Raw genomic sequence first — 24509 nt, 5'->3', positions numbered from 1 at the left:
TACTCCAATTTGTAATTTTCTTTGACTAGCAAGTTAAAAACAATTACTTCTGTTAGCACTACTATGAAGACAGTAGCTTTGGAGGTACAATCTAAGGCTAGCACATTTCAAAATCTCATGGTCCTACCAAAGTCGTCACATAAATTCATGACCTGAAAAAAATTATTTAGTTGTCCTTTATTCCTATACACAGAAACAGTTGAGCACATAGTTTTTGGAAGGTAAAATGTTTGAATCGGTGAAGGAAGTCCCTTCTCGAGTTTTTTTGTCCTGAAACTTGTCTAGGCATAAAAGGATACCTAAGACGAGCCCTGGGGACCAGCCTTCAAGTACTCTCAGAAGGTAAACCTGAAACACCAAGAACCTATACAGCAGGCTTAATCATTTAAGTTCTCCTTTGAAAAAATAGAAATGTCTGTGAATTTCTTTTTTTTAATTATTAATTATATTTTTAATTCAATTTTATGGAGATATATTCACACACTATACAATCCATCCCCTAAAATATACAATCAGTGGTTTATAGAATCATCATATAGTTGTGCATTCCTTATCACAATCAATTTTAGAATATTTTTATTCATCTAGAAAAAGAAATAAAAAGTAAATTAAAAGTATCCTATACCCTCCTCCCAATATTATTATTTTAAAGCAGTTTTATTGATGTATATTCGTATTCCATATAATCATCCAAAGTGTACAATCAGTGACTCACAGCATCATCATATAGCTGTGCATTCATCATCACAAGCAATTTTTGAACATTTTCATTACTCAAAAAATTTTTTTAAATAATAAAATTTTAAATAAAGGTAAAAAAGGAACACCCAGAACATGCCATACCACCCTATTATTTATGTTTGTCGTTATTTTCTTACTCATCTGTCCATATACTGGATAAAGTGAATACCAGTCATTCCAGTTGATTGTGAAGGTTTTCACAGTCAGCCAGACACATCTTCAAAGCCCTATAGTTAATCAGTCATTTTTAAGAATCAAAGCTAGTGGATTACAGTTCAACAGTTTCAGGTATTTCCCTCTGGCTACTCCAATACACCTAAAACTGAAAAAGGATATCTATATATTACGTAAGAAAATCTCCAGAATGACCTCTCAACTCTATTTGAAATCTCTCAGTCACTGAAGCTTTGTTTCATTTCTCTTCCTCCTTTTGGTCAAGAAGTCTTTCTCAGTCCCACTATACCAGGGCCAGGCTCATCCCTGAGAGTCATGTCCTGCATTACCAGGGAGATTAACACCCGTAGGAGTTATGTCACACATGTTGGGGGAGAGGCAGTGAGTTCATCTGCAGAGTTAATTTAGAGAGGCCACATCTGAGCAACAAAAGAGGTTCAGTGAGGTGACTGTTTAGGCATAATCATAAGTAGGCTTAGCTTCTCCTTTGCAAGAATAAGTTTCAAAATGACAAGCCCCAAGATGAGGGGCTTGACCCATCAATTTGCCAGTCCCCAGTGCTTGTGATACTATCAGGTCTTCCCAGGTGGGGAAGTTTAATATTTCTACCTTTTTCGCCAATCCCTCAAGGGGACTTTGCAAATACTTTTTTATCTTCTGCTTCAATTATTGTGGGATGTATTGGGCTGCACACCAACCAGTGCAAACCAACAAGATCTCACTCCCTAGTCAAGGTTCCATATAATTATGGTGTTTGAATAAGCTGACCATATGGCTTATATATTAGTGTACTACCAAAAATATGTTAAATTAGTACTGTGATACCATAAATTTTGCACCAAATAAACATCTCTTCCTTTGGTCTTACATAGAAGTTGAAGTTTTAATACACAGTCAATATCATCCTTTATCCTTTCTTCTGATTTGCCTTAGTCCTAACCAGGTCAGCTTCATTCATATCTCTGATGTGAATCTTTTTAAAGTGTTTTCCCCTTTTGAAAAGATGTTGTGAATCTTCTCCATCTGTTAATGATTTTCTCAGAGATAAATACAAAGTTATTAGACTTTGATTTTCATTAAATATAGTTAGTTATAAAATATGTATTTCAATAGCAAATATGTATCAACATTTGTACATATCAAAAAAAAGGAGAGCTTTAGTATTTCAGAAGTACAGGAAACAATCTAAAGTGGTAGAAAAGCCCTGGACTGGAATTCAGTTGTCTAGATTCTAGTCTTGAGTTCTGCTTTTATTGTAAGGATAAAGAATCCCCAAGTCTTTATCTATAGAACAGGAAAGAGAAATAGTGGTATTGAATAGGATATTCCCCAGAGTTCTTTACCATTCTAAAAATTCTGAGTTTTTATTATTTTACTGAGTGAAAACAGGTTAATACTCCTTATTACCAAGTTTACTGCCCCTATGCTAGGGGATTTTTTTTCTCATATGTAGTCATGGTAATTACAGCTTTGTACCCTTGATGTCATGGGTGCCCTGAAAGGATAAAATACAGAATTTAGTACATATATAAAAAGTCCTTTCATTACAGGGTTAAATAATGGTGGAAAATGTGACCCCTACTGTTTAGTGAGTGAATAGATCTTTTTAAAATATAGAGGCATTGTTTTTGGTGTAATAATGGAAGCATTCATTGTATCTAGCATTTGGTCTAATCTGTACGGAGTCAGTTGTTATGATAATGCAATATGACCCTGATTGCAATTCATGGGTAAAGGGGTGGTTATATTGCTGATAGGACCCTAATTGTAGCGTTTCTTTTGCACTGCAAAGTGAACTTCATTTTTATCAGTGCTTATAAAGTTAGTTACCCGTTCCTTCAGGATTTGCTGTTAGGTAATAACTGATGAGCTAGTTCCTTTTCAATTTTTATGATTATCTATGAATATAATTTAATCTAGGTGCTTTTTATTTATAGTAGTCATACTATTGTTAGTGAAAACTGAAAATGTCTGTGCTGTTAAGAATATTCCAGTTATTTGCTTTTTGAAGGCCGTTGCTATCTAAGTTTGGAAATACTTACTGAATTTTAAGGTAATTTTCTTTAGCATTTCAAAATGAAAAATGTTTATGAGCATATTTTAACATTTTACTATCAAGGGAAATATAATAATTCATTGTACAGTGGAACTTAACTGTTGAAAGTAGGATGAATTTTGAATTATCTTTGATGATCATTTGAAGCTTAATTAGCAACTTCGAAATTATATGCTTCCTTAGCCCTGTTTACATACAAATCTTTTTACTGTAGTGCGGGGAGAAATGAGGGTCCCTGAAGAAGCACTTAAGGTAAAAGTTTTTACTTATTCCTTTTGTAATCTTTTGTAAATCTACCATTGACTAGGGTGGATTTCACTCATGGATGTTTCACAACCATTTTTTAATGTTTTATAGCATGAGAAGTTTACCATTCAACTTCAGTTGTCCCAAAAATCTTCAGAATCAGAGTTATCAAAATCTGCATGTGCCAAGAGTATAGATTCAAAGTTAGCAGATGCTGTAACAGCAGAAGTACAGCACAAAGCTACAGAAGCCCTAAAGTCTGAGGAAAAAGCTGTGGGTAAGTTAACTGCTTTGAAAGCTCCTTATTTATACATAATCATGAAGAAATTATATGCTTTGTTCTCAAAAGGTTGGCCATATCCTGTTAGACTTACACTAAATAATTTTATAGTGATGATTTCCAAGTGGGTTTTAATGCAGCCAGTGCATATTATATATATATATATAAAATGTTAGAAAACATTTTAAAACACATATTATGTATAGCGTTTGTATACACTTGTATATAATATGTTTAAATATTTGAAGGAAATAAAGTTTACCTTACAATATTTTTGTTATTTCATGTTTACCTGCTTTTTCTTCTGAATGGTAGTAACTGAAATATCTTAAAGGGAAAAGTTTTAAATATCTAATAATATTGCATCATCATTATATTTATCATGTTCTATGCACTGTGTAAAATACTTTACATAAATACATGAATTCAGACAAAAACAATTTTTAATTAATTGATGGCATTTCCAAATTTGCTCAAATACAAATGTATTCATCCTGCTAACAACTAGTTTAAACTTAGTTATTCTGCAGTGAATTCCCTTGGGCTTTAAAAAATTAAAAATGGCTGTTGTGTCAAAATTTAATTTTGCCTGTTATTTTTAGACTTAATGAGCCATTTCTGAAAAGACTGGCTTCATTCTTCCTTGGTTGATTATTGCCTAGTTTCTTTAAGCTTGTCCTGCTGAGGTCATTTCCTGTCTAAATTTTCTAGTCAAAGGCCATTTGTTTCAAGTGCTTTAGTTATATACCAAAGAAATTGTACGTTCTTAACAAAAAGCTATTAGGAGATTGCAGGTTACATTGCTTGGATACTTGTCTGGGCAAATTTGCATTTATTTCATCATGTCCAACATTAAATAAGGTCTTAGACAAATACTATTATTCAAATTAGAGTACTTCTCAGCTCTCCAGACTATACTTTGTTTTTCCATGTAATAAATCAGCCAAACAATTCTAGTGTTCTGTGAAAGTGTTGTTTTTCTACTTTACACAGATTTTTCCTACCTCTTTGCAGATATTTCTGCTATGCCCCGTGGTACTCCATTGTATGGTCAGCCATCCTGGTGGGGGGATGATGAGGTGGATGAGCAAAGTGCTTTCAAGTCAAATGGCAAGCCTGAGGGAAAAAATCATGAAACTGGAACATCAGGTAAAAGATCTCAATGTCCATGATATTTAATGAATAGTTGGGAAAGAATTTATAATCTCAGCAAAAATCTATCCTGAAAAGAAACATCTGGTGCTCTATAATTTGATAAAGATAGTTGATATATGTTTTCATGGCAATGTTAATTTAATTTCTTTATTATTCTCACACTCTAAAGAATTAAACACAATATATTTGTAAAGTACTCTTATTTTAAAATTTTCCAGTTTTAAGAATTTGGAGAATAGATTAATAACATTAATTGGGTATTTTAAGTATTTTAAAGTGATTATTAAAATGTATAAATTAGAGCAAAATAGAAGATACAAATCAATTGTGTATGTTTTCATTAGGTTTACAAGCATATACCTTTTTTGTGGGGGGGGTGGGAGCGGGTGTGCATGGTCTGGGAACCTCTGTCATATTTTTAAATGAACTTTTTCTACTGTGTTCAAAAATGTGTTGATGTGATTTGAAATTACAATTCCTTCGAAACCTCAGTATGCCCAGTTTGTTGGATAAAATAACAATATTAGCTGCATTCGGAAGAAGTAGTTCTGGGTCAGATTTTCAGATTAATAGTCAAGGAGCATACATCCTTTATTGCTTCTGGGTTTCAGTGGTGAACTAAATGTCCCTAAGCCAGAATATCAAGATTTTCATAAAATAAAACTAATATCAATTAACACAGAAGAATCTGGGAAAGATATCAAAACAGAAGAATGGAGCAACTAGTTCCTGAGATAATAGTAGATAAGGATTCAGGACTGGAATAATTAAGTACCGGCATCAGGGATTAGTATGGAAGACCAAGTCTGATTCTGAGGCAAGGATAGCTTCCATCAGCAGTCTCCTCAATCTTCTACTAGTCCTTGCAGTGACCCTAGCCCTATAAGGTAAATACAATATTTTTCTTTGCTGGAAATATGAACATTGGTTCTTTAGGTATGCTCTGAATTATACCAAGATACAAATCTAAGAAAGCTGGTATTTTCAACTTGATTTACAGTGTCCCAAATTAAAGTTGTCTATTTTGCAAATTAATTCCCACCGAAGCTTCCATGTTTCTGTCACCAACGATGTGCAAGCTCAGAATCTTAGTATTATTTAGCATGCCTTCAGATGCAAATAACAGTCTCCTTCTTGAGACTAAAAAGGAAGGGAATTACTGCCTCACATAGCCAAACTCTTTTAGGGTTGGTAAATTCATTGCATCTCAATGGTGCCATCCAATAAAAAGTTTCTCCAGTCTCTTAGCTTGTTGTACACAGTGGCTGTAGTTTCCTCTCATCACCTGCTGCCTTCCAACAGCAGTCAGGGCTACATGCTACTTTGATCATGGGTAGCAGAAAAGAGCAAAGATTGCTTCCAAAAGGCCTCCCAAAAGATGGAAGAACTTTCCCCAAAATTCTCAACACATCTTTCATCTCATTGACCTTCTACAGGTTTCGGAGTAAATCACCTGCTTGTTTCAGAACAATCCCTGGCAAGGAATATGAGATTATCCTTAAACAATCTTGCCTTCTCTGAAGCTAAGTATGGGGTTAGATTTCCTCTAAGACACATGAGCTGTATCAGGGAAAAGTGGATATTTTAGAATGTTTGGAGTCCTGTTAGGAGGGGTACAGAAAATGGATATTGGAAAACAATCAAGAATTCTGCTTTATTTGAAAACTTTGTGTCTTCCCTTCCCTTTTCTCATTTATCTCATATATTACATAATATTGGCAAATTTTGAAAATAATTCTAATAGTAATTTTATCTAGCCATTAAAATTTAATCCTTCTTCGGTTCTTACTTTAGCTTGATGCTCTTCTAAGTGCTTTGCATACATTTAATCATTAAATCCTCACAACAACACTTAAAGTAGGTAGTTAGTATTCTCATTTTATAGATAAAACTCAGGTACAGTGAGATTAATTTGATTACCAAGGTCACCCAGTTGAATAGAGCTGGGATTTGAACTCAGGCAGTTTAACTCCAGATTCATGCTGTTAACCACAAGTAGTTGATAGTTTAGTGATCATTACGCTTGTAAATAAACACACACACAAATACACACCGAGCATTTCAAAAAGGATATATACTTCATAGGGTATAAAGATTTGAACATTTAAAAAATAGGAATAAGATAACTGATCCCTCATATCTCAGCATAATAAAATTAAGTTTCAAACTGTGAAGCATCCAGCAGTTATTTCATCTTTGTAAATAAAGCTGAATTTTCAAGTGATTGTCAGCTCCTGTGACCTCTCTCATTGAGTGTAATTTCTGCAAATAACCTAAGCTGTTTAATCACCTTAGAATTATTTTTGTTAATAAGGAATAAAGTGACATTTATCTTGTGTTAAAGAGCTTAAAGCACCCTGTCAATTGTAGATGATTAATAGCCTTGTGAGAGTTTCACTTAATTTCCTATTTAGTGTTTGTTATTGCTTCATATTTGTCATTTGCAGTTTTTTTTAAAATAAAGGATAAGAGAAACAGTCTACTGACTTGAAATAATGTATAAAGATGACAGAAATTATAGTGGCAGATTTGAAAATGTGTATCACAGTAAGATCTCACTTCATTTAATCATTTTGGCTTTAAAAAAGATGTTTCAAATTATGGAATGAAAATTAATTTAATAATTTATGTCCTCAAGTATATACTCTAGGTAGAAACAAAACGTAATTTGCTTCTTGGTTACCAGTTTTTAGAATTAAAAAATGTATTAGAATTTATGGAAGGTGAGCCCTCTAGAAAGGATAAAGTGTTTTTGCTATCTAGGAATTTTTTATGTCCTTCTCTGTGGGTCCATATACAAAGAATCCCTTAAAGGTTTATCATAAAGCCCAAAATACCCTAGAAGCTAATATTTACATCAGAACAATTAAGTTTTTCTGAAATTGTGGAAATATTCCATCCTACTTAGAAAGGAAATTTGCCCTTAATTTAGCTACAGCTGTGCTCAGGTAACCTACTAGCTAACTTGATGTAAATATTTATTCAAGTTACAATTAAAGAACTTTGAGTGTTATATACATTTTGAAAAAGTGTTCATGAGTATACAACTCTGAGAAATATATTCTTGTTTTTTTAACAAGGATTTTTAATTGAATCAAACTAATTTTGGAAACTGACAAGTTGTGACTCCTTAACACAAAGAGTTTCTTAGTCTTCATAATTTGAAGCACTTGGGGCTAAGTTGGATGGACATCTTAAACAGAATGAGCCTTCATAATTATAGTCTTTGTCATCTCTAATTGGTTTAATATTTTAATTAGTTTAATACAGAAAAATCAAGGGAACATTTATTCTGGATTACTCTTACTATAAATATCCCTGAAGAGTCACCTGGTCATAAAGTACCTTACGAACATAAGCAGAATATCAGTAGCTGCTCTTCTGACTTTTATGTTCGGAATTAACTCTAACAGAATAAATTATTTAATAACTTTAAATATCTAGAAGTTGAGATCTATTACAAAATTTAAATATAAACAAATATATTGTATGAGAGGAGGAGAAAAACTGTAGTTTTTCTGTATAAATTTAGAAGACCCCTAATAGTTTTTCTAGTAATCCTATATTTCCCAAGTGTAGTCGTCCTGCAACTGATCTGTTTTAATCATCTTCAGAAAAATGAAATCCTCCATATAATGAAATTTCCAAATAATTAACTGTTATTCTTAAAACTAACAGTTTTTTTAAGTTTGCTTATTTTTTTTTGTTCTTCTATTTAGTGTATTAACCGTATCACTTCTGTCTTCAGTAGAGAAGTCTGAATATAATTTAGGTTTTTTTCATTATATCCCAGAATCATCATTATGAATATCAGTTATTGACTAAGATACATTACACTGATGATCTCAGGAGACTCTGAAGTATGAAAGACTGCTCTACATACTGAATTATTCTGGACTAGCATGTTTTTGAGGCCATGTGTCTACTCTTCATAGCTTTGTCTTATCTCTACCACGTGATTGTTAACTAGCCAGTACAGTATGTTTACTTTAATCCTCACTTCTATACTGCCTTCAGATTTGCCACATGTAATCTGAGTAAATAAGAAGTCCCCCAATGAGGGACTTCTCTGTTAGTAATGTTCATAAACATCAGAGTATAAACATTGTTATATATGTCTTGATTTTTTAGAGTTAAGTTTTTGGTATTAGATTTTTGGTTGCCTGTGTTGGAGAGATGCAGGAGAAGACAAAGAAACATTTATTTACATGCCTACTTTGTGCCAGATTTTGTTCTTAGTAACCTACATTATCTCACTTCCTTCTTATCTTACTGAAATTTTCACAACAACTTTCTGTGGTAGATATTATTTTCCTACTTCCGTAGATGAGGAAAGTGAAGATTAAAGAGTGGTAGAGTCAGGATATATCTCTGAATGAGATTTCACATCTCATTCTGGCTTTCTACTGAACTGAGCCACCTGGTTATAATCACCAATCACGATTATGTTGTGCTTCTGGACATTGTTAGGAATTGATTTTTGGACAAAATAGATACTGCTTTATGTAAATTTCAGATTACTAGTTCTTTGAGTAAAGATAATTTCAAAGTAAGGAATGACAGCCTTAAAAAAGTGGTGTGCTAACTGTTGATCTCTGTTCTTTTAATATGTTAATATGAAAACATGTTGAAAGTAGGATAGTATTAACTATAACTTTTTTTTCATGCTAAAGGATATATAGGGAAGTAATTCCTTTTAAACATGATTGACAAGTGGATGATAAATATTACACCCCCTGAACCAGCTTTTTGAAGTTTTTGCTTAGTATCTTAGCAATATCACTTTTATTTGGATATCAAGATGGTAGTAATAGTAAGACATTACCACCCCTTGTCCTCAGCATTACTCTACTACCTGAAGGATGAACAAAGCAACAGAAAGATTGATGGGATAGGTTTATAAATCAGTTGCAGAGTATGGAATTGATCAACTACAAGGTACATTGTGCCTAATAAATAAATTAGTTCTGAAAATGTAAAACAACATTTATTGATGAGTTTATTAATATATGAAGAGTGGTTAATATATTTTATTCTCTAGGAAATTTTAAGTCACAGGCATTCAGAGTAAACATTCAAAATCCAAGTAGGCATTTTATTAAGCATAAGTTAAATTAACTCTTTTGTAAAGAAATTTTTAAAGCTTGACTTTAGGTTAGTAAGAGTCATGTTGTGTAACTACTTCTATATGTTGTGTAAAATTAGAGCTCTGATAATGTAGGTTTTTTCTAATGTTCTTTTAGTGGTAAGAAAAATGAAGTTGATTTTGAAAAAGATAGTTTTTAACATCGAAAATTGTTACTGTTAGATATTCTCTTTGCCTTCTTTTGTAGATTTTTTGTTTGTTTTATAGTTTATCATTCTTGGTTATGTAGTTCAGTGTCTTCTAAATACCCTACCCCACGCTTTTGTTTACAGATGTTTCTCTCTTTCCTCTATAACCTAAAAGCCAACAGTTTTATGATTGTATTGTTAAAAAAATTATAGCTTACCTAAAGGATCATATCAGAGACATCACTTTAATTAGAAAATGATTGGTAACAACTTAGTCTCTCCATAATGCCTTTTCTTCCTAATAAATTCTTCTGCAAATAAGTTTTATTTTAGTCTATTTTAAAATCAAATGCTTTTTTGGGTTTTAGGAAAATATTTCTTTTGAACTCATTCTTCACCATCTTGATAATAGACATGGGTCTTTTGCTTCCTGAACACCAGGGCAGTTTAATATTTAACGTTTTTTGCTTTGAATTCAAGCACTATCTAATAACAGATACTTAAAAGAAAATATTTTAATTGTCATGTATACACCTTTATATGATTTATTTGAAAATGCCTTTATTTTTGTACCTTTATATTAATTTCCATGGCAACAGAAGAATAATGATAATCTTGAAAAGTTGCTTTTCTTCTGCCACACTTGGTTGATATAATTCAGCTTTCCTTCAGGTATTTTGATACTTGTGTACATTTTGCTGTATGGAAATGTAAACTTGTTTTCTTCAGGAGTTATTGGCTATCAATTGAATTTCTATTTTTATCTTATTTCTTTCACACTGCTGCTCGGATTGCAATGTCTTACACAAACTACATGTTTTATCTTCAACCATTCTTTTATTGTTTATAAAATGTATCTGTCTTCTTGGAAGGATCAGAAATCAGTAATATTATTTTATGTAATTCTAAAAATAATGTTTCTGAATGTGATACTGAAGAATGGTAAGTGGAACCGTTTCTTCCAGAACATTGCTTACATATTTAGTTCATGTTTATATCTTCATTTGAGCATCTATTCTCCCCTTTGAAGCCTTACTTGTGTTCATAAACATTGCAGATATTTCATCCTGCTGACTTAATAAGGAAATTTGTGCATTTTCTATCATTGTAGATATATACAATGAACATGTATTTCCTTCAGCATTTGCTTTCTGTTCTTTTGTACCTTGATGATTTCTAGTTCCAAGTTGGAAAAAATGTGGATCTAGCCATAAAAGGTCCATTCCTTAACTACCTTTCTTTCCTTTTTTCATTGCTGCTACTTGTATTTCCTGATGATACTACATAGGTTTCAAAAGATTCACATTAAGCATACTGTCAAATTTGGTGTGTTTATGATAAAGATTCTTTCTTCTCTGTGACATTTATTCTCTGATGTACATGCCATTGTTTTTCATCCAGACTATGATCTGTCTTCTGATGCACTGGAGTCCCTCAAGTGCTGGAAGCTCCCAAATATTTTGAATTTTCTCTTATTTCTCATTAGGGTGCAGCATAGATGCCAAGCAAGTTGACGAACAATCTGCAGCTGCAACTGAAGAAATACTTTTTCCTTTCTGTAGGGAACCAAGTTATTTTGAAATCCCTACAAAAGAATTTCAGCAATCACCACAAATAACAGAGAGCACTATTCATGAAATCCCAACAAAAGACACACCAAGTTCCCATACAACAGGTGCAGGGCATGCTTCATTTACCATTGAATTTGATGACAGTGCCCCAGGAAAGGTAACTATTAGAGACCATGTGACAAAATTTACTTCTGATCAGCGCCACAAGTCAAAGAAGCCTTTTCCTGGAACTCAAGACCTCCCAGGGATCCAAACAGGAATGATGGCGCCAGAAAACAAAGTAGCTGACTGGCTAGCACAGAACAACCCTCCTCAAATGATATGGGAAAGAACAGAAGAGGATTCCAAAAGTATTAAAAGTGATGTTCCAGTTTACTTGAAAAGGTTAAAAGGTAAAGTGAATTAATGATTTCAGAACTCCCTATTTTATGATAAAATTCAGTCTTCACAATTATCAGAGTATCTCTTACATAAGTTATTATATCGTAGAAAACTTCAGCTTTTTCAAGGGTTTATATTTCATTTTAAAACTCAAAAGTGAGTCTCACTGCCCACATCCAATTTTCTCATTCAGAATAGTCTTTCTTCCATTTCTTGCCAAAACCAGATTGGTTTTGTGAATTTGTACTTATGTTATCAGATATGACTCTTTTTCTGGGGAATATAAAAATCATTCTGTTCATTCATTCAGTGGAATTGCCTCGAACACAATTCACATAATTTTCTTTGTTTAAAGAAAATATATATTCAATTCTTTTCTTCTCTGTTGTGATGCATCCAGTAAAATGTCAATGTCTAGATTTTAACAGAAATTTTAAGCCAATTGATATGTAGATAGTATAGCAGTGTTGATAGTGTATTGGTTTTGCCAAGTAAATTTGTTTAGAATTAATCAACTATGGATGTGTATTACTCTGTCTTCCTTTTAAGTAGATATCTATAAGGGAAATGATTTTGAACAGATTGTGATGGCATGTTAATCTGACTACTCTTATTACTATATAAGGAATTATTAGACTTAATTATTTACCTTGTGTCTTTAACACCTCACCTGGGACTTGAACAAGTGATAGGTGCTCAGTAATTTGATTTAATAATGAGGGACTTCACTATCAGTGACAAGCCCAACCCTGGTTTAAATGATACATTACTCCCTGCTGTTATAATCAAATAATAAAAAAGGAGTATTTTATTCTTATTTCTCATTTGGATCTATGACATTTTCAGGATACTGAGATAATAAGATTGCCTACTTCTTTGGGGTCTGTTGATATATTTAAGTATAGTTGTCAGCAGTTACATACCTGGCATATATATGCTTGAGAGGCACTTTTACTTCTACTAGACAATATTAAATATATAATTGAAACCTTTATATGTTTGAATAAGTTAAAGCTTACAAATAAAAGCTACCAATTTGTAAATTGACCATTTATGAATATGTAAATAATACTGATAGCCTAGTAAAAGAGGTAGCATGAACATTTAAAGTTTAAGAATAGTTGCTAGTCTTTTTTAAACCATTCTTTATAAATATACAAAAAAAGAGCTAAAAGATCCTTTTATGAAGGTACCTTTTAAAAATCATTCTATTAAACTTTTTTATAACTTTACATTTATTTTAACTATTTTCTATATGAACTATAATTTTAAACAGTCATTTTGAGGCATTCTCTGCTCTTGAATAGGACCCGTTGATGATCCATCCTGATACCAAACAATGGCTTCATGTGCCTTCATGCATATTTTATCTGTTCATCAGTGATTGCATATTTAAAAGCCTTACCAGAAATTATACAATCAAATTCCTAGTATTCTTCAAAGTTGATTTATAGGTAGACATTTATTCCAGTATTGTTGCCATTGCTTAAAGCTGATTTAGAACTCTTGGATTTGCCTTCAGACCATTTTACAAGCTACCTTGTCTCTATGGACATAACTAGGTTTCAGTCTAAATTAGATCCATTTTATTTCTCCCAACAGATTAATAAAGGACATTTTGACATTTTCCAAAAGTCAAACCTGCTGTCATTAGACAAAGATTTTCCATAGTTTAGAAGATCAAAAGTATATAACCAAACTCTAAATAAATGCAGTTATAGTAAATAGTAGTAATTTTACAATAATTCAACTAGCAACAGCCATTCTGATCAGTCAAAAAGTTGAAAGTAGGCAAAACAAAACAACCTTGCCTCCTACAAGAGTAAAGTGCACGTGCTTTGGGACAGTGAGGAAAATAATGTTCACAAAGCCCATACACTTTTACCCTTTAGGAGAGTTGCAGCTTCTTTTGGCCACAGCTACAAGCTTGATAGAGCACCCTAAAAAAAATACTAAAAGAATTTCATCATATTTAGGCATCATTAATGATAGACAAAATGGAAAGAAAGAAACTTGATGAGGGGAGTTTGTTGGTGATCTTTTTTGAGTAAAAACAGAATATTGCAGTTTTAATCACATAACTAGTGTAAGAAATACAAGAAATGTACTGGCTAGTATATGAGAAGTTTTATACTATAACTTAGGGGAAAGATACCAAATGGGCCCACTACCCCTCTTAAGGCAAATATTATATGTTGATTCAAGAATTTAATTCTATAACGATGGTATTTTCATTAAAAAAAAATTTTGTGTGTAATATTGTGTAATATGAGTTATTCTTCTTATGCAATAAATTATTGAAGTTTAGTTGTGTTCAGCACTTACAGACTGGATACCTTTTCTTTATATCCAATACAAATAAAAGTGGTTATAAAATGTAGTATTTTTAATGAATTTTTTTAATTTGAACTAGTAGTTTTGTTTGAGTTTTGCTTTTCATCTGTTATCCATGATTCCCTAGCTTAATTTTCTAAGGCAGGGATTCCACTAGTTCAACACTTGTTTTTCTTTTTTTCTTTTCAGTTTATATTTTGAGTAGTTGTTAATTTGAAGAAAGACTTTCAGATTTTTGTTGTATTTAATTTTTATGATATTAGTCGTTATTGCTCATTTGGGAGTGCTCGCTTTACCCCCTTCACTTTGATCTTATTCACTACCTTTTTCCCCTTGCCTATTACTTTTTTAAAACCTTACCCTTTCCTGTATTCTGTACCATTCTATATTCGGAGTCTGCTCACTCTATTTATGTACCTTATTTTTTTCCAAGCAGTTCTGTTGTGTTAAATCACTATCATCAAATTATTAGCTCTAAATCCATTTTAAAAAAACCCATGAGTATTAAAACTTGATTTTTTCATTAAACATTTGTCCTTTGCTTCCTATCCTATTCCCAAGTCTTTGAGCTCTAATCATCATCTTTTTTTCTTTTTTAATGTTTCTGTTGTGAAGTATAACATATATACAAAAAACCAATAAATTTCCAAGTACCTTTTTAAAATTTTTTATTTGTAAAATTTAACATGCAAACATTCTTAAGACAAATATTTCATATGTGGTGTAGTCAGTGGCTCACATTATCATCATGTAGTTGTTTATTCATCACCATGATCATTTTTTTGAACATTTGCATCATTCCAGAAAAAGAAATAAAAAGAAAAAAGATAAAACTCATACATACCATATCCCTTATCCCTCTCTCTCACTGACATCTATCTACTATTTCCATCTACCCAATTGTTTTAACCTTTATCCCATCTATTATTTATTTTTAATCCAAGTACATTTTAACAAGTGGTTACAGAATAGATTTTAAAGTTTAGTATAGGTTACAGTTCCACTATTTTTTGTTTTTTCTTCTAACTCCTCCAAGATACTGGAGACCAAAAGAAATATCAGTGTAATGATTCAGTAGTCAAACTTATTTGTTAAATCCTATCTTTTATACTATATGTGCTATCCTATCTGTTATAACCCTCCCTCTTTTTTTTTTTTGTATGAAAAATAACATATATACAAAAAAGCAGTAAATTTCAAAGTAAATTTCTCAACAACTAGTTGTAGAACAGATTTCAGAGTTTGGTATGAGTTACAGTTCCACAATATTAGGTTTTAACTTCTAGCTGATCGAAGATACTAGAGTCTAAAAGAAATAGCGATATAATAATTGAGTATTCATACGTATTTGTTAAACCCTACCTTCTCTATATAACGCCATCATCATCTTTGATTTTTCTCCCACTTTTTAGGGGTATTTGAGCTATGCCCATTCTAACTTTTTCATGTTGGGAGGGGCTGTCAGTAATATGGGATAGTGGCATGGAACTAGCTGATGTTGTGGAAAGGTTGGCCTCTCTGCATTTCAGGCCTTACTGGTCGAGGGACCCATCTGGAGGTTGTGGGTTTCTGGAAAGTTATTCTAGTGCGTGAAACTTTTGTAGATTCTTAGATAATGCCCTAAGTATTCTTTAGGATTAACAGGAATGGTTTTGATTGGGGGTTGGCAAGTTATGATAAGTAACAATGTCTAACTGAAGCTTGCATAAGAGTGGCTTCCAGAGTAGCCTCTCAGCTCTATTTGAACTCTCTCAGCCACTGATACTTTATTTGTTACACTTCTTTTCCCCCTTTTGGTCAGGATGGCATTGTTGATCCCATGGTGCCAGAGCCAGGCTCATCCCTGGGAGTCATCTCCCACACTGTCAGGAAGACTTTCATCCCTGGATGTCATGTCCCATCTAGGGGGAAGGGCAATCGTTTCACTTGCAGAGTTGGGCTTAGAGAGACAGAGGCCGCATCTGAGCAACAAAAGAGGCCCTCCAGAGGCTACTCTTAGGCATACCTGTAGATAGTCTAAGCTTCTCTGCTGCATACATAAGCTTCGCAAGAGCAAACCTCAAGATCAGTGGCTTGGCCTATTGATTTGGGTGGCTCTAATGTTTGACACATTATCAGGGGTTTCCCCAGTTGGTAAAGTTTAATAGTTCCTTATTTTTTCTCCCATCCCTCAAGGACTTTGCAAATACTTTTTGATTATCTGCTTAATATACTCTGGGATGTATCCAGGTATTACATTAAGCTATACAGAATTAAGAGTTCTCTCATTCTTTTTCTGGGTTCCCTGTGTTTAGATTCTTTAAATGATCTAACCAGACAGATTGAGTTCAAGATTATGAGCTACAGAAAATTTAGGGTCTGAGCAAAATAAACCTTTCTTCCTTTGGTCTCAAAAATACAGACAATGTTTTCCTTAGCTCTGTATTCTGAATTACTTTAACCCCAACCTGGTCGGCTTCATACTTATCTCTAAATACCAGGTTATATATTTATATAAAACAGCCCCTCAAAATCCAGAAATAACAGTTACCACTCTGGACTAAATGTGACTGCTGTAAGGGTTTATAATCTAGGCCAAGTTTTCTTATATAAGTATTTTCTAAACGAGATCATACAGTATTTGCTCTTGAGTTTCTGGCTTATTTTGCCTCACCAAATGTCCCACAGGTTCATTCACATTGCTGCATGCCTTACAACTTCGTCTTTTTTGTGGCAGCACAATTAATCATAATCTTTTTTGGTGCCATATTTATTATTCAGCAGTTGCTCAGATTAAAATGAGTGTAACAGGGAAATTTGGATATCATATTCCTGTTTGACTAGATTTATTGATAGCTTTTTAAAGAAGTATCGTTTAAACCCTAATTTGCAATGTGTTCAGGCACATGCACTTAAGTCTTGACTTTCTGATAATTTTATATGATAGTATAATAATTATTATTTGGTTATTCTGATACAGTTATTTTAAGTAATGAGAATTTTTAATTGGTGAAAATTCAACTAATTTTCATAAATTATCACATATAATCACTACCAGAACTATGAATTGTAACTACTTTGTAGGTTTTACTGATATGAAAAAGATGAGCTTCTATTAGGAAGCTAATGTTTCACAAATCAGATATATTCAAACTTAAGTCTGTATTATTCCTGAAGAAGATAGGAATAGATTTTTATCTGGTTAAATTTCTTCCTTTCTCTTGCTAATGTCAAATTTATGATTGCTTAAATAAGGCATAGTTTTAAGTCAGGATAAATGTTTGTTGATATTATGAATATAAGTTAATCACAGATGATATAGTGTTACTTATTTAAGGCATTATTGAATCATAAGGTTTAAATTTGAAGAAAAAAAGGCAGCCCAATTCAATTGTTTATAAAGGACCTCATTGTTGGTTGATAAGTTTGAATGTAAGCATTGCAATTGAGGGAAGTTTGCAGAGCCTGTTACTGAAAAGAACATATGACTCTGGATTGAAAAGAGGGAGGAAGCGAAATAAATAGCACTTTTGTGTATGCTTCTAATTTTCTACATGGGATTTTTCCCTTCTCTATTTTGTGATTTCTTTTTGTATTTAGGAAATAAACATGATGATGGCACACAAAGCGATTCAGAGAATGCTGGGGCTCACAGACGCTGTAGCAAACGGGCAACGCTTGAGGAACACTTAAGGCGCCACCATTCAGACCAGAAAAAGCTACAGAAGGCCCAGGCTACTGAAAAGCATCAAGACCAAGCTGTTGTAAGTCAAACTGCTTTTATGATTGCGTTCTTTGATGAAGACAACCCCAGAAAAAGACGGTCAGATTCTTTTACTCAAAGTGCAGGAGCCTTGTGTCAGGAAACTTATTCAGCAACACATACAAAACTTGAAAAAGCAAAATCTCCAACAGCAGATGCCACTGTGGTTTCTTTGTCTTTACAGACTAGCTCTACGCATCACAGAGGGGGGCATGGTGTTCCACATGGGAAATTGTTAAAACAGAAATCAGAGGAGCAATCGGTGTCAATACCCTTCCTACAGACTGCATTATTAAGAAGTTCAGGGAGTGTTGGGCACAGACCAAACCAGGAGATGGATAAACTCTTAAATCAAGCTACTTCTGCTACTTCTGAAAAGGATAATGATGATGACCAAAGTGACAAGGGTACTTACACCATTGAGTTAGAGAATCCCAACAGTGAGGAAGTGGAAGCAAGAAAAATGATTGACAAGGTAAATAATTGAAATTTGGATATGTTCCTTTCCACATGGTTTAGTCAATATGCAATGTTCTCATGAAATCTGGTATTGGAGTTTTAGGTGTTTGTAGACAACTCTAAGACTGACAGTAAGACGAAAATGCCTTTCAATTTCATTTTGATAATATTCTGAATTTACCTGAGTTTCATACATAAAATCCTGTGCATTAAAAATCTTTGGACCTTTTAAAATAGTGTAAATTTAAGATAAATGTAGAAATAGTATACTTTATTTGGACATTCTTGAATTGCATTTATTTTATTTAAAAACTAAAAGCAAAATCAAAACAGTTTGCTATGACTGTTATCATAAACACAAATTTTAACTGATAATAGTAAACCATAGGTTTACTGCCTACTAATTTCATGTTGGAAGCAGATGAAAGTACATATGCTTTAATTAATTTTTTTTGTCCTTTTTTCTTTCCTTAATTTCCATTCATTGCTGTCTTTGGTGATAGAAAAGAAGTATATGTAAACAAAACTAGTTTATGACACTCTTATTTTAGCCAAGTGTATACCTAATAATAATGGCTACCTACATTTCAGATTTGTTCTTTGATAATGGTTTATGCTTATGCTTTAATTTATAAAGTAGCTTTTTCTAGTTTTTCTTGGAAAAAGTTGGCTTAGGAGTCAGATATTTATTTCCCCTCTTAGAAACTATAACTTAAATTTGGCTAAACATTAATCTTTTGTTTAAGTTCTTGTTAGTCAATGTGGTCCATGGGTGAATAGCATTAGCATCACTTGGAACTTGTTATAAATACATAATCACAGGGCCATTCCAAATATATGGAATCAGAATCTGATAAAAAACAAGATGCCCAGGTGATCATATGCACACTAACATTTGAGATGCAATAATTTAGATCATCAGTTTCCAGAGTGGTCCCTTGGCAAGTAGGCAAGAAAACCCTTTGGGATACAAGAAAAATATTTGGTCTTCTATTTGCCTTTAATCACATACATTTTATTTCTATTTCATAGTGGGTTCTATAATGTATACAATCTATTCTTCCACTGGTACATGTATATAATTTCTGAATATTTGTACTGCTAGTTTCTATTAGTGTAGGAAATAGACATCATGTAAGCAATATTATTATAAGGATTAATAAGAAGAAATATAGGATTTGAGAAATATTAAATGAATAAAACAAGTTTCCTGATTGTATTGAAGGACTTATAAGAACACAGTGTTAGCACAGAAAATGACCTTAGCATTTTTTATTTATTTTCGTCGTTGAGGATTGATAATGACATGTCTTTCAGATTATTTTAAAATCCATACTTTTCCCTCTGGTTATTGAGAGAAATATTTTGCTATTTAAAATATTTTCAAATGAAAAATAAAAGGGGAATAGTTTAAAATTTATGTTACTAATAATTTTATCCTAGCTGTTCTATCCTTGTTTAGTTTAATGGATATTTCATTCATAATCATCAGTTTTTTTACTAAACGATTATTTTACAGTTAGGGATTATGTTGTAGTATGTAAGAACATGGACTTTTGAAGGCAGACAAATCTGGCATCAAGTATAAGCTTTGTTATTTTAGTGTGTGCCTTTAGATAAATTAACCTCTTTAAGTCTCAGTTATTTCACCTGTAAAATGGGGGAAATTTCACTGTGCTATTTAAAAGAGTTCAGTGAAATATGTAAGAGACATGTACTTAGAGCTCTATAAATGTTAATTCTGTTTATTATTACCCTTATTAGGAATTTCATCATATGAGTCTCTATACTGGGTACTGATAAATCCTGGCAAGTATTTTCAGCACTGGAAGGGTCAAATAAGAAGCTCACAAAGAAGTTACAGTACAGGAGACCAGCCAGACCAGGCCAGCTGAAAGCAAAGAGAAACGACATTATTGCAGATGAGACTCTTTAGAAAGAGAAACTGCTAGATTGAGAAGGGAGACTATAAAACCAATGAACACCTTTACTCTGAGTGTAATAATTAATAACATCCGTATTTATTTTGAGAGTCCTAGTTTTGATGAGAAGTTATATGGTCACACTATGGATAGAGAAATCCAACATTTTAGAGCAAGATTCATTTAAGGGAGTAATAGCAATATGTAACTTAGTTTCCTTGCTGCTAAAACAAATACCATACAGTTGTTTGGCTTAAGCAACGGGAATTTATTGGCCCATGATTTTGAAGGTAGACGAAGTCCAGACAGGTGTCAGCAAAGCAATACTTTCTCCCAAAGACTGTAGTATTCTGGGGCTGGCTGCCTGTGATCCTTTGTCCTTGGTCTTTGGCTTTTCTGTGATTTGGCATTACACATGGCAGCCTCTTCTTTCTCTGCCAGGTTCCATTGACTTCTAGCTCTGGCTGTTCTCTGTGGCTTCTCCTATGTTCAATTTCCTTTATTTATAAGGACTTCATTCATATTGGGTTAAGTTCCATACTCATTCAGTTTGGGCACACCTTAACTAGTAACACCTTCAAAGCTCCTGTTTACAAATGGGTTCACACCCATAAGACCTGTGGTTGGGACCTAAACATGCCTTTTGTGGGTGTGGTAGTTAGATTCAGTTGTCAGCTTGGCCAGGTGAGCGTACCTAGTTTTGTTGCTGCAGACATGAGCCAATGGTACGTGAACCTCATCTGTTGCTGATTTACATCTGCAGTTGGCTAGGAGGCGTGCCTGCTGCAGTGAAGGACATTTGACTTAATTGGCTGGTGCTTAGATGAGAGACTGCAATGTAGTACAGCCTAAGCAGCTTGGCATTCCTCATCTTAGCACTTGCAGCTCAGCCCAGGCCTTTGGAGATGCAGAAAGAAGTCACCCCAGGGACAGTTGTTGGAACCCAGGGGCCTGGAGAGAAGACCAGCAGAGACTATCCTGTGCCTTCCACTATGGGAAACACAAATCAGTCCTCAACAGTAGATAATTCAGAGTCATTCTCAGTTTGTATATACCTGGAAACAAAGCTGAGACCATAACTGGAAATGCCAGGGTCACTATATTATCTTACGAATATCAACGAAAAAAGCTGAGGTTTCCAATAGCTGTGGTTAAAGCTACAAGATGTGTTTAAGCTATCTAAAGCCAAACTCTGAGGTATCAAAATCAGAGAACCAGAAATCATATGTCTGAAGAAGATGAAGTAATTTGGAGAGAACAGGAGTAGATATAGATGTATCAAATTGCATAGATGAATTCCATCATCCATTTTCCTCCTTTTGAAGTTTGGGTATGTGGGGTGGCTATTGTCCATTTTAATTTGAATTTCTTTGATCCTGAAGACTTGCATGTAGTCTTATATTTTCCGTTTTACTCCCTCATTTGAAACCTGGGTTATTTCATTGATTCATTCACTTAGCAACTTTTACTCAGCACCAACAGTGATGTTAGGAGCGGAAAATTCAAATTGAAAAGCAGAATTCTTCCCTTCAGGAAATGAGTGAAAAGTTGAATAGTAACAGGCAAGTAAAAAACAGATAAATTAAAAATAGTATGTTAAATGTTTGTAAGCATAAGTTGTTGGTATTCTTCCTCAGAGAAGTCTTTATCTATCCAATATAAAGAAGCCCGCCTACTCAATGTCAAACCACCTTATTTCATTTTAAATAGGCCTTATCACTATTGAAGAATTTTTCATTTGTCTGCCATTCTCTAGACCCCCTCCTCCCCAAATGTAAACTCTATGACTGAAGAAATCTAGTGCCTGATATATAAAATGTGTTCAATAGATGTCAAATTTAATTGCCAGTTAAGCTAGCTTTGAAACGTGTGGAATTAATCCCATAACAGGCAGTCATGTAGGGTAGGACAGCCTGTACAAAATCACAGAATTAGTAGACTGCAGGACTTGTTCAGAGGACTATAGTTACTTTTGGAGAGATCAAATTGGATTAGGTATTGAAGGCACTGGTGTATCATACTAAGGACTTCAGATTTGTTTCTGCTGGAAGGTTGTGGGAAATTGGTGATGATCAAAACACTGTCAGCAGTGTGAAGAGGGGATTGTAAATTGGATAGGCCAGCAACAGAGAAAGTAATTAGAAAACTGCTAACATAGTCATTTGGATATAAAAGACTAGATCTTAGGTAAGTGGTCTGGGCTAAAAATACAGATTTGGAAATTATTAGAAAATAGGGGATAATTGAATAAAAAAATGAGATGAGATCATCTAGAGAAAGTATATAGAAAAGAAAAAAAGAATGAAATTCTTAACAATACCAATGCCATAGGATGGACAAATGAATAAGAATGAATAAATGAAACTGAAAATTATCAAAAATAGGAGTAAGGAAAAACCAGGATAAATTAGTATCTCAAGATCAAAAGAGTAAAGAAGAGAGTTATACAACAATATCAAATGATACCCAGGTATTAAGTAAAATAAACACTGAATGTCTCTATCGATTTTCCCCTAAAATACATTGTATTACTGGGTCTAAAGAAGTGAGCAGAACATATGTTTATGTCTTAACTCAGAAGTTGTAAACATTTAAAATACCATCTCTTTAAAGAGATGACCAAGCTGAAATGCCACATCCTTGTTTTTCTGTGCTAGTTCAAGTTTAAAAGTATTGTGATATTCACTTCTCCAACCCCTAAGTTGTGGGATTACCGCATTTTTGTTCATATTTTTTTGCTGTGCCAATAGATAAACTTATTTCATACCTTGTCCCACCTTTACAATGTCTTTTTATTTGAGTGCTTACAATGTCAACACAAATACCCAATGATATTGATAAAGGCCTATGAGTTTTATGGAGAGTAGTGCTATAATAAAAGGTACTCTTGTCTGCTTGATTAAAGATAAGCATATCCCATAATAAGCTCCCTCTGCCCCCAGTCTCCTCCTTTGACCTACCTGTGACATCTCCCTCCCTAAAGAACTCATCAAAAAAAAAAAAAAATGAACCCATCAAAGTACAAGTTTGTTCTCCCCACTGCTCTATCAAAATAGACACTGCTGAGGGAAAGAAGGATATTGTCAGAACTTATTCCTAACCTTTCAAGCTAAATCAGAAAGATTTGTAGTGAGAACAGAAAGCAAAACCTAAATGAACAGGAAAACATTCCTAGCACAGGGCCTAAGGCTCTATCCTTTTGGAGATTTTTCTCTGTCCCATAAACTTCATATAGACCAACTCTGCCAGATGCTTTCCTGTCCCAAGTTTTAATTCCAATTTGTTAACATTATCTCCCACAAAATGCCTCTTATTAGCAATTCTCTTCCCTCATGGGGTCTTGTTTCTGTCAGTGCTAACTCCATAGACAGCAGGTAATAGAGAAGGATCTAGAACCAGGAGAACTATAAAAAGACTGGAAACACAGGAAGAAGAACACTTGATAGCAGTGAGTCAAACAGCCTAGGAAAGTCAGTGCAGAGGACCTGAATCCAGCCATAAGCACTTTGTAATGTGGGGATATTCCAAACCTTTAAGGTCACTGCAAGGAAGTCAGTGTGCAGGAAACCATGATAAACAAGAGTCGAAATCTAGTAGACATTGTCAAATAGAACACAGAAGAAGGCTATCTAAAATCCACTCAAACATTAAATCAGCTGTTTGTAGAAACTAAAGGAGTATGAGATCAAATAAGAGCCATGAGCAATAAGAGAGGACCTCAGTAACAGAACAGCAGTTTGATTTTGATTTAACAATTTTTTCCTCTTCCTACCAATCCAGAAATTATCTTAATTAATGAGATTTATTTTCCTGCTTAAGGTGCCTTCCACTTACTGTGCCCTTAGCCTAGTAAGCTCTTCTTTGTGTTTTTTGTAAGGTTAGCTTCTTTTCATCATTCAGTCCATAATTGAAATGTCACCTTTTGAAAGAGGCTATCTCTGACCACCCTAACTAAAGTAACCTACCGCAGCATCTGCCTGTTTGATCTATCAGATGGCAATGTTTTACTTTCTTTATGGAACTCATCTTTAGCTGGTTTATTTTCTGTCTCTCCTTACTAAAATGATCTTATTTTTTTTGAATCATATTTGTATTCCGTGTGCCTAGAGCATTGTATGACAGGTTTTAGACACTCAGTAAATATCTTGAATGAATGATAAGAAAGAAAAATTTG

At 33.5% G+C, this 24509-nt stretch overlaps 1 protein-coding gene and 1 long non-coding RNA gene across 10 annotated transcripts in view; one reads left to right on the top strand and one right to left on the bottom strand.

Annotated features, from left to right (window-relative positions):
- The window catches only part of CEP170 (centrosomal protein 170), a 187161-nt gene that overhangs the window by 80429 nt on the left and 82223 nt on the right, over window positions 1-24509 (top strand). For 5 of the 8 annotated variants that reach the window (XM_077168469.1, XM_077168468.1, XM_077168470.1 and 2 more), the window contains exons 5-9: window positions 3168-3223; window positions 3329-3494; window positions 4512-4646; window positions 11413-11889; window positions 17792-18429. In XM_077168469.1, the coding sequence (XP_077024584.1) occupies window positions 3168-3223; window positions 3329-3494; window positions 4512-4646; window positions 11413-11889; window positions 17792-18429 (1472 nt within the window). The remainder of the gene's footprint in view (window positions 1-3167; window positions 3224-3328; window positions 3495-4511; window positions 4647-11412; window positions 11890-17791; window positions 18430-24509) is intronic. The other 3 variants (XM_077168472.1, XM_077168471.1, XM_077168473.1) reach the window with 2 other exon arrangements.
- The window catches only part of LOC143690815 (uncharacterized), a 54652-nt gene continuing 31901 nt past the window's right edge, over window positions 1759-24509 (bottom strand). Inside the window, exons 2-3 of one of the 2 annotated variants that reach the window (XR_013179201.1) lie at window positions 4502-4613; window positions 1759-2199 (exon numbers count right to left, since the gene is read on the bottom strand). This is a non-coding gene — a long non-coding RNA (uncharacterized LOC143690815). Of the gene's footprint in view, window positions 2200-2238; window positions 2411-4501; window positions 4614-24509 lie in introns of those variants that run through there. The other variant, XR_013179200.1, reaches the window with a different exon arrangement.

This window comes from Tamandua tetradactyla, chromosome 7, assembly GCF_023851605.1.
Source record: "Tamandua tetradactyla isolate mTamTet1 chromosome 7, mTamTet1.pri, whole genome shotgun sequence".
In the NCBI taxonomy this organism is placed as follows: Eukaryota; Metazoa; Chordata; class Mammalia; order Pilosa; family Myrmecophagidae; genus Tamandua; species Tamandua tetradactyla.
Note: the sequence above shows the minus strand (reverse complement) of the source record. Positions and strands in the feature narration are given on the sequence as shown.